Source organism: Schistocerca serialis, chromosome 6 (genome assembly GCF_023864345.2).
Source record: "Schistocerca serialis cubense isolate TAMUIC-IGC-003099 chromosome 6, iqSchSeri2.2, whole genome shotgun sequence".
Classification (NCBI taxonomy): domain Eukaryota; kingdom Metazoa; phylum Arthropoda; class Insecta; order Orthoptera; family Acrididae; genus Schistocerca; species Schistocerca serialis.
Genome location: NC_064643.1, coordinates 137,231,474 through 137,249,314, shown reverse-complemented (window position 1 = coordinate 137,249,314; position 17,841 = coordinate 137,231,474). Strand labels below are relative to the sequence as shown.

General features: G+C 42.2%; 1 protein-coding gene across 1 annotated transcript in view; it reads right to left on the bottom strand.

Moving 5' to 3' along the window:
* LOC126483991 (protein rolling stone-like) overlaps positions 1 to 17,841 on the bottom strand; it is a 252,175-nt gene that overhangs the window by 64,121 nt on the left and 170,213 nt on the right. The window contains exon 2 of the mRNA XM_050107296.1: positions 4,327 to 4,454. Coding sequence (XP_049963253.1) covers positions 4,327 to 4,425 — 99 coding nt within the window. The 5' untranslated portion in view covers positions 4,426 to 4,454. The remainder of the gene's footprint in view (positions 1 to 4,326; positions 4,455 to 17,841) is intronic.

Sequence of the window (17,841 nt, the reverse complement as noted above, 5' to 3'; positions counted from 1 at the left end):
ACATGGAAAAGAAATATTTCACTACAAACACAGTTCACTTTTTGCTTCTGTCTCCTGGTTGATGGTCGGCAATTCTTGGTACAAGAATAAACAAAATCCTGAGGTAACAAGGTCCAGCTGTAATAAGGAAATGGATTTCATTGTGGACTATACATTCTTTGACAGGGAACTGAAGAGGCATGTTACTGACAGGAAAGTAATACTCTTTTCCTTGGATATCAGTCACTGCCTAATAGCAATGAGTTTCAAAGATGCGTTGGAATGGGGGGGGGGGGGAACTAAATACCTGGAAACTGCAACAGGTATTAAAAATACTCTTAGGGAAAAAGATGACAGTGTTCAGAATGAATTTTACAGTCTGCAGCAGAGTGTGCACTGTTTTGATCTGGAAGTAAGTTCAATAATATCTCGGGTTCAACCTATAATAGTGAAAGAAAAGTGGGAGAAGTTTAAGGTAACGCTTGTTCAGATGAGGGTATCAGTTTGTGGAAGAAAAAACAATATTAAACAATGTAAGCAGACACCTTGGTGGAATGAGAGTGTTAGAGAAGCACTATCTCTATAGTGAAACAACAGAGCCTTCAGGATATGGTTTCAACAAATGACAAGATGAAAGGAATGAATGTAATACCAAGAAGAGACAAGAAAGGCAAGAAGATAGTAAAATGGATGGACAAATATACATAGATGGAGGAATACTGCAAAGGCAAGAAGGAAGTATGAGCACCGTATGGAATGATGAAGGGAAAGAGGAAAGGTGAGAGTGAAAACCCCACTATTCTGAATATAAATGGAAAATAAGCAAATGATAAGAAAAAAACTGAAGGTAACATGGTAAAAACACTTTAACATGCTTTTAACTTAGATGGGGTTGCTGCGAAAAAGAAATCCTACGAAAGAACAAATACTAACCTAGGGAAAGAAACTTAAAAGGATTTGACCTGGGTGGAAGTAGTGCCAGTAGTAAACAGTATGATATGAGGAAAGGCATCAGATGCAGATAAGATGTAAGCAGAAATGGTAAGAGCACCTAAAATTATGGGGAAGCAGTGGTAATTCATTGCAACAAGGGCAGTTTGGAAGGAGGAGACAATCCCCAAAGACAGGAAGGAATGAATAACTGTCCCTGTCTTCAAGAATGTAAACAATAGAGAATGTAAGAACTACAGAGAGCACTACTGTGCTACAATGTGAAAATATTTGATAAAATTCTAGGGAAAAGAATAAGTTGCAAAGTTCAGAAGAAAATGAAGGAACATCAATAGGGTTTCAGGCTAGGAGACCCAATGATAGACTTTATACTTATAGCAACACAGCTACAAGGTAAACATCGTGACTATGGACATGAATTGCATATGGGCTGTCTGGACTTTGAGAAAGCATAAAGCAGTGCGTGCGGCACATTAAGTATTGGGAAGCCCTGGTGTGTTAAAGGCAAGCAAAAGTGTACAGGTGGCAGAGTAAAAGAAATGTACCATGAAAATAAAAGTTATGTCACAATACAAGATAAGGCAACACATTGGCATAGCAGAGACAGGGGTTTAAAACAAGGCAAGCACTTTTGCCCTTACTTTCTGTCATAGGTGACATAATGAATGAGGAAGTAGATACAGCTGGAGAGAATAATACCAAGTCCACGAGCTTTGCTGAATAATTCCATATCAGGGAGAACAAGGAAGATTAAGTTCAGCAGAAATTGAATGCACAGGTAGAGTTGGTTGGATAAAGTATGAAAAAATTTGATGAGAGCAAGGACGAGTTCATCATCATTACCAGAAACAGGAAGAAGATTACCCAGGACTCACTCAGGGGAACATCTGAGAAAAGTTGACAATTTCATATAATTTGAAAATGTAGTGGAAACAAATGGACGGCATTTTTTAGCCATTCTGATTGGAGAACACTGCAACTGTTTTCGCAGATTATGCTGTAGGAAATACTGCAACCAGCCACAAGCTTTTCTGAAATAATTTCATTATAGCATTACTAGTTTCAGGCTGAGACCACTGTCAGATGGTAGTATTGACTTCCTGTGAGTTTTACAGTGAACTTGGTTCAGTTCATGAATCAGTATGGATTGTAAAATAAAACAAAACCTCTATCTTATAGTATGTAAAAGAGAACGCTCAGGAAGACACAAATGTAAAATTTCCAAGAAGTCAACGCTACTATCTGTCAATGGGCTCAGGCCCAAAACTAGTTATAGTATAACAAAACCACTTCAAGGAAACTTGTGGATGGTTGCAGTATTTACTACAATGTAATTTACAAATGGATAAAATGATGCTGTCAACAGAGGGAGAGAGGCAAGCAGTTGCATTTTTGGGAAGTGCCAGGAGTTTGGTGTGAAATCCAGATGTCACAAAAAAAGACTGAGGAAATGACACATCAATCCTGAGAGAGAGAGAGAGAGAGAGAGAGAGAGAGAGAGAGAGAGAGAGAGAGAGAGAGAGAGAGAGAGAGAGTACCCTTACATGATCAGATAGAAACAGCAAGGTTGAAGTTTGAAGAGAATGGCATGTCATAGAATGCCAAGATGTGCGTATGAATTGAGGCTCCAAAGCATATGACCAAATGGAAGAACAAGAGGTAGTTTACTGAAAGGAGTATTCAGACAAAATGAGGAGACAAACAGGGCAATGGCAAAGCAGTGGTGGGATGATAGAGGAAAATACAGAGGCTTGTGTTCAAAACAGACCTTAATCAAGTGGTGTTGGTGGTGGTCAATGTCATAATAGTCTTATCATCCTCATCATTATCGTTTACATTATATCAAAGAAAATAATCAATTTTTGAAAATATAATTTAATTGGATATTATTTCCACCCTTTTCATTGTCACTCAAATATTTTTTTTATTTAATTCCGTTTGTGCATACTCATAAATTACGATTATAAAGATAGTAAATGGTGCTTCTACATCAATGCTTACCTATGTAAGAACCAGAATCTGCAACTCAGTCAGTCAGCTAGTAGCAGCTTTGTGAGAATGAAGAGATCCAAGTGTAATGTGATGCTGCCATTTCAGCCACAAGCTATTGTTTGACATTATTTTTTTCTTTTGTTTTATCTCTTTGATGCTGCTATTTTTATAAATGTCCAGATTGTAACATAGCTGTTCTTTTCAAAAGTTTACCTGGTGATGACTATCAGAACGGAAACCAGCTATACCTGCACATACATGGTGTGAGTGTGACTGCAATAAAGCTTATCATGGGTCATGTAATTTGAGCAACAAATAGAGATACAGGAGAACATTTCATAAGACTGGAATTGCAAATTTATTACTGACTATCACTGCTGCAACCATTTTCAACTGTCACTGTATTTATAAGTAAATCAAGATTTCATTTTTCATACAAATAAACTATGAAAAATTTAAGAACATCCTCCAAGGAACCATGAATACACAGCATGTTAGTTTGCCACACTCCTTGCTTAGTATACTGCCTGTCAGTCTAAAACTGTGGTGCACTATATTGAGTTTTATTCAGTTCTTTATTTGAATTTTTTGTTCTGTTTTTATTACTAATATTGATTTCACAGTCTGGCTCTCCACTTGATTTCTCCCAATGAGGGAAAGTGTTGGCAGTACTGGGAATAAAACCTTCACGGCAACAGGCAGACCTCTCAACAGGAGAGGTACACTCTGCTTTTACTGCTGTTACCTTCTGCAGTGCTTGCCTAATCCTGTGAACAATTTAATTGTAATATTCCACTCAGTTTCATTCCTATTATTAACATAATTCACTTCTTTTCTAAACCGTCTAAAAATATACATGAAGTATGCCATAGAAAGTTCAAAGCTTAACATTTACTTCTATGTGTTTGGACACTGAAACATATCTGCCATGTGTTCTCTTATTTCAACAAATAAATTCTTACGTACTATCAAAACTTTTCTACATACACTTTTATAAATGCCTTGCTTTCAAACTTTCATGGCCTTATCAGTAAGCTTATGAGAGACAGGAAGAACACACGAGCATTGTAACACAAAAACTACCTGGAGGGTGTCATCAAACAATCAACTGACAAGTATTCAGACGTAATCTACAATGGCTTCCCAGTCCCAGAAATTGATGAAAAACTGTTACAGTACTACATACCATTTAATATAATGTTTTATGTAATCAGTGTGTTGAAAATCTTGCTAGTCAATGTAGTCGCTGACTATCAACACAACCTAAAAGCTAACATGTAAACAAACCAAAAAAAGAATGTCTCATGAGCAGTCTTTGGAATAAAATCACAATTAAAACAATACGTCCTTTTGCTTTTAAATGTATGAGTATTTTTTAACAACTACAGCATTCTCATCACATACCTGAGATTTTACAAAGATTTCAGGGTTGTCATGGATTAGTTTGAAATTTTTTGGTTTAAAAGCTTTCTTCCACACTTCTTTTATCTTTTCACATGCCATCTGGGTACTGTGTACGGAGTTGTTATTTTCTGGAATATTAATAAAAACTTCAATTATATTTTAAGAAAAACTTTCCTAATGAGTACAATGGATAACTTTACTGAAACTGGACTGGATTACATATTACTATTAATGAGTTTACGTCACTTTATGTATAAACCTTTTTTTGTTGAATGACAGAAAATCATACAATAGCAGTTATATCTTCTACAGTCAACACCCCTCTTAAATACAACAAACCAGGTATCCCTAATTTTATCACTATTTTACAGTCTCAGAAGTACAAAAACACACAAAAATAAATAAAGAACAATGGAAAGCAGATCAAAATACATAATCCCCAATGCCAAAACTTCAGCAACTGTATCAATATGGGGCAGTCTGAATTTATAAGCCAGTTTACCTTCACTGTAAAGTTTCAATTCTCAATTTACATTCATCTATTAAACATTGTCATATACAGGGTCAGTGTAAAATACAAGTGACATAAGTGATCACTTGGGGCCAAGGGCATCCATACAATCTTTTATGTTGGGGGGAGGGGCTAGACCTGGGGGTACAGAATATTTTAAATATTTTGGAAGACGAATAGCGAACTTATAATTGGCCATAAAGAAGTTCCAGTTCCATCTTTGCTAAAACTAGCATAGTACTGACTTTTAAATCACTTCCTTGAAAGAAAAACATCTGAATACATTATATTTTTTCCTTTCCCTAAGAGCTATAGCAGGAGAAGGGGGTAAGCTGAGCAGAGGATATCAAGAGAAAAATTTGTATACAAGGTAAACTAGAATGAAAGGGAAAAGCTAACAAGTGTGAAAACATACAACGATACTTGCAGAATCAAACATTTCAAAGTAAATATGGGTCTGCAAATTAGTCATTTGTGAGTTAGTTGCAGTTGTATGGTTATGAGACACCACCGAGTTCAGTACAAAATGTAGTTCTAGTTAGTACAAATGAATTTTAAGTGGACTTTTTTGATTAAGTCCCCATCCGATTGGGCTCAAATTTCAAACATGGCCAGACTTGACAAGAGATGCAATACTACTTCAGCACAATACAGGTTACAATTCATTGTGCACTAATTTTTCTTGTTAAAGGACATGTTCCACATGCCTCTCACACTCTTTGAGGCAGCACTGAATTCTTTTCCAAACCATCTCTCAATTCTTGACGAAGGTGTACAATTTGTTGCTCCTGTTCTTCAACTGTAATGCTGTATACTTCACATCTGAGATGACCAAAACTTAAACATCAATAAATGTCTTCTTGGTGTGAGCTAGCAACAAGATGTCAATACTTGAATATTCCAACCATAATTATAGATGGCACTTCATGACTTATTTTCTCCTTCTCATTAGTAGATTTTCTAGGCATGATCCTGCATGATCAATCTGAATGTTTTTCGTAGTTATAGTTCATGACGTAATGGACTTGAGGAGAACCCACACATACAATGAGTTACACCAGCAAAGCAATCGAAGTCACATACATCAATCACCGGAACACCTACAGATATGGAATATAATAATAGTAAAAACCGAAACAAACTAGAAACACAATACCAAACGGCTGGGGTGGACAAATGCAACACAAACCTAATGAACGAACATTCACTGGAAAATACAAACCCACTGAAATAACATACCCTAATGACCTTAAAAACATGAACAATAAAACAAAACATGACATACAAGTAGACACATGCTCCACTGATATTTCTCTTCAGCAACCCAGTTATATCCCTAAGTTCCATGACAATAGCTTAGCAAATGTGTGACTTGTGTACGTAAAAGACTCTGGACGCAATTTCTCCAAAGAAATAACCAAGCGCGTCACCAATGTTCCCACTAATTCCAAGAAATTTACTGGATGTAAAACAATGTTGGTGGTGGATGTTACAAATGTTGGCACCAGCTTTCTTTTTGTACTTTTCAGTGAATGTTTATTCATTATGTTTGTGTTGCGTTTGTCCACTCCAGCTGTCTGGTATAATGTTTACTAGTTTGTTTCATTTTCCATTATTGGTATACCCTATGTTTGTAGATTTTCCGATGAGGGAGGGATGTGACTGACTGCTTTGCTAGTGCAACTCATTGTACGTGTGGGTTCCCCCTCAGATCCATTATGTCATTGGTGTATGTTTCCATGGGACTTTTAAAAAAATACAATATAAGTTAGCTGATTTTGATTTTTAAGGATAACAATAGTATATTTTGATTATGTAATTTCATGGTGTGATCTGTGCCTTTATCAGCGGACGTGGTTCGAGGCGTGATGTCACGGACTGCGCGGCCCCTCCCGCCAGAGGTTCGAGTCCTCCCTCGTGTGTGTGTTTCTTACATAAAATTAACAGAAACAGGTCGTCGCAAACTAGTGGAATTCCATCGGGAAACAGGTTTTATAGCCCCACAATGTAATCAAATGCCGTAAGTGACATTCAAGTATAGTCTGAATACTCTTCAATTAATTATACCAACGGTGAAATTTTCCGTGGATATGCCTTTCCAAATATCAATTATTACTGTCTCTTTTTCATCATAGGCAAGGTTTCTTCTGTATTTAATACTATAGAGTTTTCCAATAAAAATCTCTCTTGCCCGTGCTCTCTTGAATGTACTGTGTTGACTAGGTGGGTGTGCTGGCAGCAGAGTAATCCGACAACGCTTCACAGGTACGACAGAGCAACTACATCGCACCGCTTCATATTCGGGGGCTCAAATACTCGCACGGTCCGACACCATGTTCACATCATATTGCTCCTTTTTGCCGAGGCGTTACCGAAACCCATTTGGCAGAAGTTATTCCCCTGGTGAGCCTGTCACCGTGTGTCCATCTGTAAAGTCCTGCATTTATTGTCCTCTACCGTTTTTTCGATTAACTGTGCAGAGTGGGTTGGGAGCAGTTTCACGTGGTTCAAATGGCTCTGAGCACTATGGGACTCAACCGCTGAGGTCATTAGTCCCCTAGAACTTAGAACTAGTTAAACCTAACTAACCTAAGGACATCACAAACATCCATGTCCGAGGCAGGATTCGAACCTGCGACCGTAGCGGTCTTGCGGTTCCAGACTGCAGCGCCTTTAACCGCACGGCCACTTCGGCCGGCTGTGGCATCAGTCTTGGGCAAAACATAGCAGCCAGCCAAGGGGTATGCGAGCTAACTAGAAGTGCAGGCAGAATAACAAGGCTGGTAGAGAGTAGTCAGGAGGGCAAGCGTGAGAGAGCAGTAGTGGTGGTGGTGGTGGTGGTGGTGGTGGTGGTGGTGGTGGTGACTGCTGGCAGGCACTGTGTGGTGAATGCTGCTTCTAAACTGAGGCCTACGCTCCAATTTTTTGAAAATATTAAATGGAGCATCTCCTCGTCCACACTTGCATTGTGATCATCCAAAACAATGTGTCACCTCAGCTTTGGTTAGTGTCTCAAAAGAATTACGCTGAAAACGCAACAAAAGCACCCACTTATTTTTGCCTGACTTGTTAATCATTTGTAACTTCCAGAGAAGCGTCATGAGTGGGAAATTTTGAGTAAAACCATTTCATTTGTTGCCATGTTAAAATTTGCTTCTATTGGCAAAACATAGCGGAGTTTACACTATGTCTTCTCGCAAATAAATTGTGCAGACGCAATTGCGAGAGAATTCTGAAACAGACGTTTATTAAGTGAGGAACTGAGGACAGTTAAGGTCAAACACTCATATATAAAAAACACTCCTTGTACAAAAATAACCTGTCGTAATCTCTTCACTTATGTTGTTCCAAATCCCACAGCATTTCTTCTTTCACTGGCTATCAATGGCCCTTAACAATTACATTCTTTCACTGGTACACTATGGGATAAAAAGCATCCGAACACCTGGCTGAAAATGACTTACAAGTTCGTGGCGCCCTCCATCGGTAATGCTGGAATTCAGTATGGTGTTGACCCTCCCTTAGCCTTGACAACAGCTTCCACTCTCGCAGGCAAATGTCCAATCAGGTCCTGGAAGGTTTCTTGGGGAATGGCAGCCCATTCTTCACGGAGTGCTGCACTGAGAAGAGGTATCGATGTCAGTCGGTGAGGCCTGGCACAAAGTCGGCGTTCCAAAACATCCCAAAGTTCTATAGGATTCAGGTCAGGACTCTGTGCAGGCCAGCCCATTACAGGGATGTTATTGTCGTAGGCCGTGCATTATGAACAGGTGCTCGATCGTATTGAAAGATGCAATCACCATCCTCGAATTGCTCTTCAACAGTGGGAAGCAAGAGGGTAGACCTGTTCTGTGAAAGTGTCACGCCCCCTCCATGAGAAACACCACCACACAGTAACACCACCGCCTCCGAATTTTACTGTTGGTACTACACACGCTGGCAGACGACGTTCACCGGGCATTCGCCATACCCACACCCTGCCATCGGATCGCCACATTGTGTACCGTGATTCGTCACACAACGTTTTACCTGACCACATTCGAAGTCCGTGAGTTCCGCGGAGCGCCACCTTCTACTCTCTCACGACGTCTAACGACTACTGAGGTCGCTGATATGGAGTACCTGGCAGTAGCTGGCATCACAATGCACCTAATATGAAAAACTTATGTTTTTTGGGTGTCCGGATACTTTTAATCACATAGTGTATATGCTGTAGTTAGTGGAGTAACAAGGTGGATAATAGTTTCGCATAATAACCAAATGGAAAAATATTCTCTTCTGTGTATGCAATGAGATATGAGGAATGTTGTGGATATTTCATTCTGACTTTATCGCTGGCACCTGCGATGGCAAATACGTATGCTACGTAATATCAATTTTCTCGACACTGGTGTTTAGAGACCTGCACCAAAGTCTAAAGAAAAATTCAATATTTTCGCTAAATTTCATACACAGGAATATATTATTATGTAATATGCACCAAACGTAAAATTATAGCGAGCCCTATTTGTCACTGCACACTTTTTTGAATTTCGCACAGTGTCTTACTTAAATGAAGTTATTTTGATAACTGTTACCATTAATGAAGTGATGCGCAAAATGGTTCAAATGGTTCTGAGCACTATGGGACTCAACTGCTGAGGTCATTAGTCCCCTAGAACTTAGAACTAGTTAAACCTAACTAACCTAAGGACATCACAAACATCCATGCCCGAGGCAGGATTCGAACCTGCGGCCGTAGCGGTCTTGCGGTTCCAGACAAGTGATGCGCACAAAATCATGAAGCTGACATGTAAAGCTGTAAGTAACACAGTTTTATTTTATTCTTTTTACCTGATACTTTCTGTAAAATCGTTTGAGGAAATTGAAGGGTGTTCACCTCGATTCTGTCAACACAGCACCACGCTAATCAGCCTCCACTTCCGAACAAACGAATGTAGTTTCCCAGCGCTTCGGATGAAAACTGTCACTGTGCACCAGCTACAGTATCCTGCACAGACACTACCTGCATAATTTTTTAGTTGGTTGCTGCTATAACACTGGCATATCATTCTGTAATGCAGCACTCTACCATGGTGGTGGCTAGGTTGCTACTGTTGCACCAGAAAACAATTTTTCACCACCAGCTACTTCACAGGAACTGAAGTATCGCAAGACACCCAGCCAAGTCAACCGTACATGTTCTAAGTTCAACCAGTAGCTTTATTCCATCGTCACTGTGCGTTCATCTGACAGTCTCCATGCCAGTCATCAGTTGGATGAAGCTATAGCTTCATGAAGCACCACCCTTAACTAGGTGAAGCCGCTGGTCTACAACCCATCAGCTAGCCCTGTCAGTTCCAGACTCTGGACTGTTACTGCCTAGGCAAGACCTCCCATTGGGCTCCATCACCTGATACTCCAGCCAGCCATCGAGCTTCCTGGGTTCGCCTCAGGGAGCCTGCTAGGAGCCTTAGGCTCTGGGCAGAGAACGCCAGTCGAGTCGTAAGCTCGCATTCCCCCCGTCTTACATCAACAAAGCTGCCATCACCACCAGCTGCTGCTGTCTCGGCATTCTGCTACCTCACCAGACTGACTCGCTGCTGCTAACAACCGCCAGCACCTGGGTCGCAGCCATGACCTACTATATGATGAATAATAAACAAGTTTTATTGAGTCAGTATCCTTGCTTTTGCACCCAGCATGGTACTGTGCATTCCTCTGCCTCCCACACACGCCATTCTGGGTCAGAAGTGGCCATCCCTCAACTACCGTCATTGTAGTGGCAAACACAAACACAGTACCATTGAAAACAAATACCCGTTAGGTACTGCATTCTTGTGGTATGGCCCGCCGGTGTGGTCGAGCGGTTCTAGGCGCTACAGTCTGGAACCTCGCGACCGCTACGGTCGCAGGTTCGAATCCTGCCTCGGGCATGGGTGTGTATGATGTCCTTAGGTTAGTTAGGTTTAAGTAGTTGTAAGTTCTAGGGGACTGATGATCTCAGCTGTTAAGTCCCACAGTGCTCAGTTTCATTTGAAACATTTTTCTTGTGGTATGGAAATGCTAATAACCTGTAATAATTCACCGATGCATAGCGGTGTGTTCACCTACTGCGTGAGCCAGTCAGGCTGGCACTTGTCCCATATAGGGCAGCATGCGAGACACGGACTGGGCAGGCTGGATGTGGTTCCGTACATAACTCTAACCATTATGTCCATGAGCAACATCTTTAATCAGAGAGCTCGCAGAAATACTTGGGTGCGGTGAGTTACGTGGGTATGATAATAATGTAATGATTAAATAGCCACAATTTGAAGTGAACTATGTGCCAAACACTAGTTTATTTATAGGACGCTGTGAAAATCTAAAAAATGGCTCTGAGCACTATGGGACTTAACTTCTAAGGTCACCAGTCCCCTAGAACTTAGAGCTGCTTAAACCTAACCTACCTAAGGACATCACACACATACATGCCCGAGGCAGGATTCGAACCTGCGACCGTAGCGGTCGCGCGGTTCCAGACTGTAGCGCCTTTAACCGCTTGACCACCCCGGCCGGCGTGGAAATCTAATTAGTTTGTAATTTAGAGTGTGTTTACAAAACACACTTGCGACTCATTCCACAATGTTGTTCAAGTGTGTGGGACCCTTACAAAATAGGATTAAGAGGGCTTATTGTGCGCATATGAAGTGCTTGCCCGAATCACCACAGGTTTCGTTTGACTCTTAAGTGTTGGAAATCGTGAGAGATTCCATGATTTTTTTTTCTTGCATGTCGCCTCTCATTGAGATCAACTTCATTAATGTTTTGTATCATTTCACGGTGGGAACGGGCCGAATAAGGTTACTCTGATGAGAGTATTTGTATCGAGAGCTGAAATTACTTTTCACTTGATTGCTATGCATGTTGGGAACGGTATGTGGTCTTGCTTTTAGTTTTCTCTGTTACTTCCCTGTGTGGCTTGTTGCGAGGTGAGTTTAAGAGGACGTGAAACACTGGGTTTTCGTGGGGGGGGGGGGGGGGGTCTGCATTTTCGCGAATACGGAGAGGCACGTACTCAATGGGCTCGAGATCCTGGCGGGGCGACTGACCTCGGTCGAGTTTGGCCTATTGTATGGAGGGCGAAGCGTCCTGTGGGCCACTGAGTGTCGCCACAGTTTGTGTGTTTACCGTTCCGCTGCGTCTGGAACGAAGACTGCTGGCAGCGACTGACTGATTCTTGTGGACTGTGCTCTGTCAGGTGCGACTGTCGGGCGCCGGATGGCCGGTGATCTTGACATGCTGTTTTCAGAGCCGGTCAAACCCAAGTTCAGTGCGCCCAGCTAAATAGCAGAGGCATGTCAACTTAAACTGAAGCCAGTTGACATCATAAAGCCCTGGCACGAATTTGGGGGGAACGGTCGCTATTGGCGAGAATGATGTTCTGAGATAGTGTGGGGGAATTTTGGAGTCGGCACTGAATGCTGATTCGCACCTTTTCGAACGTGGTGGAGAGTTGAATAACGTTGGCTTCGCTCTTTAATTGCCGGGTGCTTGGCATTCGGAATCTGATCCTCGTCGGAATCGGACTGTCTTGCGACTTTGTCGCACTTTTTAGGAATCATCGTGGAGCATGACTTCGATCATACTCCACTTTCATAATGAGACTTAAGATCCAGATTCTTACTCTGGGTTTTCCCACGTGTACTGACAGGGCGAGTTCAGGCGGTTTTGCTGTGTCTCTTCCTGGAGATACATACTCGTACATCCAGAAGTTTTTCTGCTACGGCCACGCAAGCAAAACTTAGAATTAAGCCACGGGTTGAAGCAGAGTTGCTGCACAGCGTGAGTCGACGCCTACATCAGAACGCTGTCTACCGAGGATGTGCTGCAGGTTTCAGGACTGATGAAGTATTTTGCGGCTCCGGCACTTTAGGACCTATGATTTTTATACTGAAGTCCTCAGCAGCACGCGCGCTCGCTTTGATAAAAGTCCATCTTATTTGTTTCTCGATGTGTTCCCATTAGAGCTCTCGTTACTAATCACGACACTGCATTATAGTCGGAGGAGTAATATTTGATTCATTAGGACCTCCAGTCGTTATCGTCAATCTACTGCACCACAGAGAGTAGGAGGCCTTGTTCTCAAGCCAACTCTTACTCTCATAATGGTTCAGTATACCCCAGCCTTTAACCTACTGTTGGTATCGACAGTCAAGTGCCTTTATGTTTTGATTTATAATGAATCTCATTGTAATATTTAATCCGCATATCATTTCGTAGATAGATGCAGAATCCCAAAAAATGGTTCAAATGGCTCTGAGCACTATGGGACTTAACATCTATGGTCATCAGTCCCCTAGAACTTAGAACTACTTAAACCTAACTAACCTAAGGATATCACACACATCCATGCCCGAGGCAGGATTCGAACCTGCGACCGTAGCGGTCACGCGGTTCCAGACTGAAGCGCCTAGAACCGCACGGCCACTAGATGCAGAATCCCATTTCCTGTCGTTTATTATGATCAAATTCTCTTTATTTTACTGAGCAGATTACATTTTTTATTAAATTATTGTGAGTGTGCACTCATTTTACCAACTAGCAGGGTCGTCCGTCAATTCCTTTCGTTACCGTTGTGCACATAATTAATTAGGAAGTAGGTAAGCAGCGGGTCAAGTGCACGTCTGCTTCTCATGCAACTTTCGCCAGAATTAAAGAGGTACCAACTGTTCTCCACCCAGACACCTCGCAATCGTAGATGGCAGACACTCGAAGATAGAATGCACCTACCATATGAGAGCTTGCTCATAAGTATTTGAGATCTGGCATTAATTAAGGAATGTATGTATATACTAGGGCCCCAATGTACCGCTCCCATAAGGACCGGGGAGAGAAGATTACACTAAAAAACACGCAAAAAGAGTATCAAGCAGTAATTCATCCATTCCTGCAATCTACACGTGAATGGTAACGGATACATCTTACGAAGTGAAGTACTTCGCCACCTCTTCCTAGGGGTTGGTGGGAAGAGGACTCAGCCTGCACTGGGCTGCTGAAGAGAGTAAGGAAGGAGTGTACTTTTTTTATTTTGGAACAATTTATTTAAATATGGAGTGATACAGAACACACGCTCTGACATGCTTGGGTTCACGCCACACAGCCTACAGACATGCAAACCACTAAAAGACTCTGCTAACATGCTTGCAAATCGTCAGCTGTCGAAATCATGTCTTTATTTAAACAATTTGAGCCACTACTGCCATCCAGTGTGTGTGTTTGGCACGAGGTCCAGAGCCCAACTGACTTAGTACACAGTACCACCACCAGAGGGCACTGTCGTCCATTCCGTGACGTAATCCAAGATGGCGGTATACATTGTGTCCATCACAAGCTCCAAACTCCAACTGACTTAGTACACATTACAGCCGCAGAGGGCGCTGTTGTCCTTGACGTCATCTGGTGACACAACTACTCTTATTCAAGATGGCGACATACATTGTGCTCATCACATGGCCTAGAATGATGTGAGTACCATTATTCAAGATGGCGGCAAACAGTGTACCCAGTACTGTCACCAGATGGAGACCATGATGTCATCTAAAGATGCAAGTACCATTATCCAAGATGGTGGCAAACAGCGTGTTCGCCAGGAGGTCTGGACCTAGTACACAGTACCGCCACCAGAGAGCACTATCGCCTGTTCCATGACATAATCCAAGATGATATTCTGGAGTGGGGGAAATGGTGGGAATCCCTAGGAACCTTTAATCCAGTCACATGTTTGACTTCTGCTAGGAGGATGGAGGGATCTGGTGATGTCATTGTAGGAGATATAGGTGAGGCTCAGCAGCTCTGGCGCCTGAGTCTTGTTCAGTCAGCAGCAGCAGCAGCAGCAGCAGCAGAAGAAGAAGAAGTCGCACCCCAGCACGGAAAAGTAAGTATCAAATATCACATTTTTCTCTCTGCTTAGCCTTAGTATTATTATTGCTATTATTATTCGAAGTTTTCACGTCTTGGGCCATATCTAATACTTCCGCATCTTTGTTCCACAGGGTTGAGCGCCAACATGCCTAGCTCTGCTGGCATGTCCAGACCTGTAGCAACCTCAGCTCCCATCTTGTCGAGACCTACAGCAAGAGCCTCCAGCTTGTCTGAACCAGTAGCGGCCATGTGGCATCCGTTAGCACACACAGACCACTGGATGGAGCAGGATAAGGAGTTGCAGTAGTCCATCCCACTCATCGATTTGTATGATGAGGACACGAGATCTGGCCCCCACACATCGAATGCTGTCACTGGCGGCGTAAAACAACAAGTTGGCGGTCAGTACTGGTCCCAACATATGACCCATCCCAGCAGAATATCGCTGTTATAGTGCACCCACAGAGTGCAGATATTGTGGATAAGAAGACGTCGCGAGCAGCTATGCTTTTCACCTCCACATACAATTTCACTGCCAGTGGATCGAAACATGTGAACATTGCTATAGAAGTGCATCATATCTGGGAGTTGCATGAGAGAATGGAGATTGAAAATGTGTTAAAGTGCCAATTTCCGAGTTCGACTGGGATGAAATATGTCGTGTAGAGCGCTACATCAATCAGCAGATGAATACAGAGTATTATCCCAATCGATCTCCCCCATCCCATTGTGGGAAGACTAATGTCTTCATGACTCTGCTGACACATGTAGATGGGGTCCGATTTGAACATGTTTGTGCATTCTCAAAAACACTGTTTCGACCCAAGTATCAGCTATTGCAGGAGATATTGCGCGGTGTAGATTGTGTGAGGGTATGGATATCGAACTAGCGCAGGTTGCATATAGTAGACCCTAACGACAGGTGATACTCTAAAATGAAAATACCTTCGAAGAGTAGTCGTGCGCAGATGTGAAGACCGAAGCAAATCAATGTAATCAAAAACTTAGCATGTGCCACAGACTGCATGGGACCCGTCGTGCCTGTGGTATGAGTCTTAACGAACTGCAGTGTCAAGGAGCGAGTATCTTGCGGCGTGAAGAACGAGTTGCAGCGTCGCATTCCCTGTAGTGTTTACAATCCGAGCGCGGTATTCTAGGGTGCTCCGCTCGAACTGACCTGCGGAAAATGCGGCCAGCGTTGTCGAAGGAGCAGTGCATTCGGAGCGTGGGGCTGTGCGGGTGACGTCACAGACAAATTCCGCTACTGAACGACCCACCGTGGGCATTTACGAAACGCGCTCGAATAGAAGACCCCTCACGCGCTGAATATTAATTGCGCGATATTGAGTATTACGCAATAATATTGACCTTCTGAGAGGGATATTGACGGTTTGTGCAATATGCTGAATGAGACTGCAGAGGTTTAGAAATATTGAAACTAGCTCCATGTATTATGCCGAAAGGGTTATATTGCGCAATACACGGCAGTTCCTGCCGAGACTGATTTGTGGACATGCAAACAATTGATATAGCGACGCAATATGAATATGCAACGAAAGACAGGAAAGGAACCATCTGTTGAAGTGCATTCGGAGGAGTAGTTTCATTATATGTTTAATACTTATTCAGTAATTATCTGTACAAACATTCATAGAAAATGCAAGGATGTAAAATTGCAACTGCTTGTTTGTTCGTTTCAGAAGATTGTATCATTTATCGCAGAAATACGTGACAGCCTTTACAATAACTTATCCCACTAATCTTCTGTTTTACAGATCGCTACCAGCATTGCGCAACGTGAAATCGGTGGAGTATATGATCAGTAACTTTCTCTGTAGATAAGGTGTAACGCAGTTTACTAAATCATTGAAAGATTCCTCGTTCATTCTTAAATACCGACAGTCATCCTGCTCTGCTTAAAGTTCTGCTACCATGTTCAAATGGCCATGTGAACAACGCCTTCCAAGCCAAGTTTTCGCCCATCGCTGCTTCCTCTTGCTTTTCTTTTTGCGGCACGTAGCTATACCAATCGCAGTACATTCAAGTTCTGAATCACCGAGCACCGCCATGTTCGTTACGAAGACAGTGTTCAAACTCACGCGTTCCGGGCGTAAACACTGCGCAATAACATTGTGCCATTCATGGTTTCTACCTTTGCGTGATATATTTGCACAATATTATTGCGCAATAAATACTGAGCACATGAGAGTCCCTTACTAAGGGATGGACCATGGAACACTTATCAGTCTTACAGATAATTGTGAACAACCAGTCTTGTGAACAATTGAAAACAAAGTTTCAACTTTGTAACAGCCAGAATACTTCACCTCGACAACATAACAATTGGAAAGAGGCAGTAACAATAACGAAGTAACTACGTAAGTTTTTAGCGCACGTCATACAATTAATGTAGTCACTTTCAAGCTCTGCACAAGATAATTCTGAAGTGGAAGAAGAAATTAATACGTACTCTTTTGAATAATAATGACTTTAGTAATATTGGCACTATGTGTGTTCTAACACAGGACAGAGGGAGGACTGGGGGTTACAGACTATTCTGCAATTTCCGAGCGGTTCGGGGGAAATACACAAAGTCAGACATCCAGTGAACGCACGTTGGTTGCACTGATCAACGCCAAACACTGTCACATGGTACCTGGGTAGATTTTGGGACTCGATAGGATACTCGCTGCAGGAGACAAGGACACTCAGCAGTCTGATTAACACAGTTTATTTCTAGTAAGGCTAACTACTACAGTGACAGATAGTAATAAGCATTAGAAAAAGCAAAAGATGCAACTGGACGCAGAATGAAGTTTGTTTCCTGAGTCCATAGGATAAGAGCTAACAGAAATAGCAATCAGTAGCAGCATTGTAAAGTACCACCTTTGAAAGCAGTAGTTCAGGTGAGAAAAACGGACTTGTCAGAGCATACTCAATGCTGGCGACAAAGAGTTGGCGTCCCCGTGATCTGACTGAGAACTATCGTCTGAATACAAAAACATGGATTTTTTTAAAGGATTGTGGCGGCGCACTATTTCTCCCTTCCTAAAGTCGACCCCCAATCCACCGGCATTTTACAGGCTTCAGCCAATCTGAAGAATGGCTCTGCACCTCCA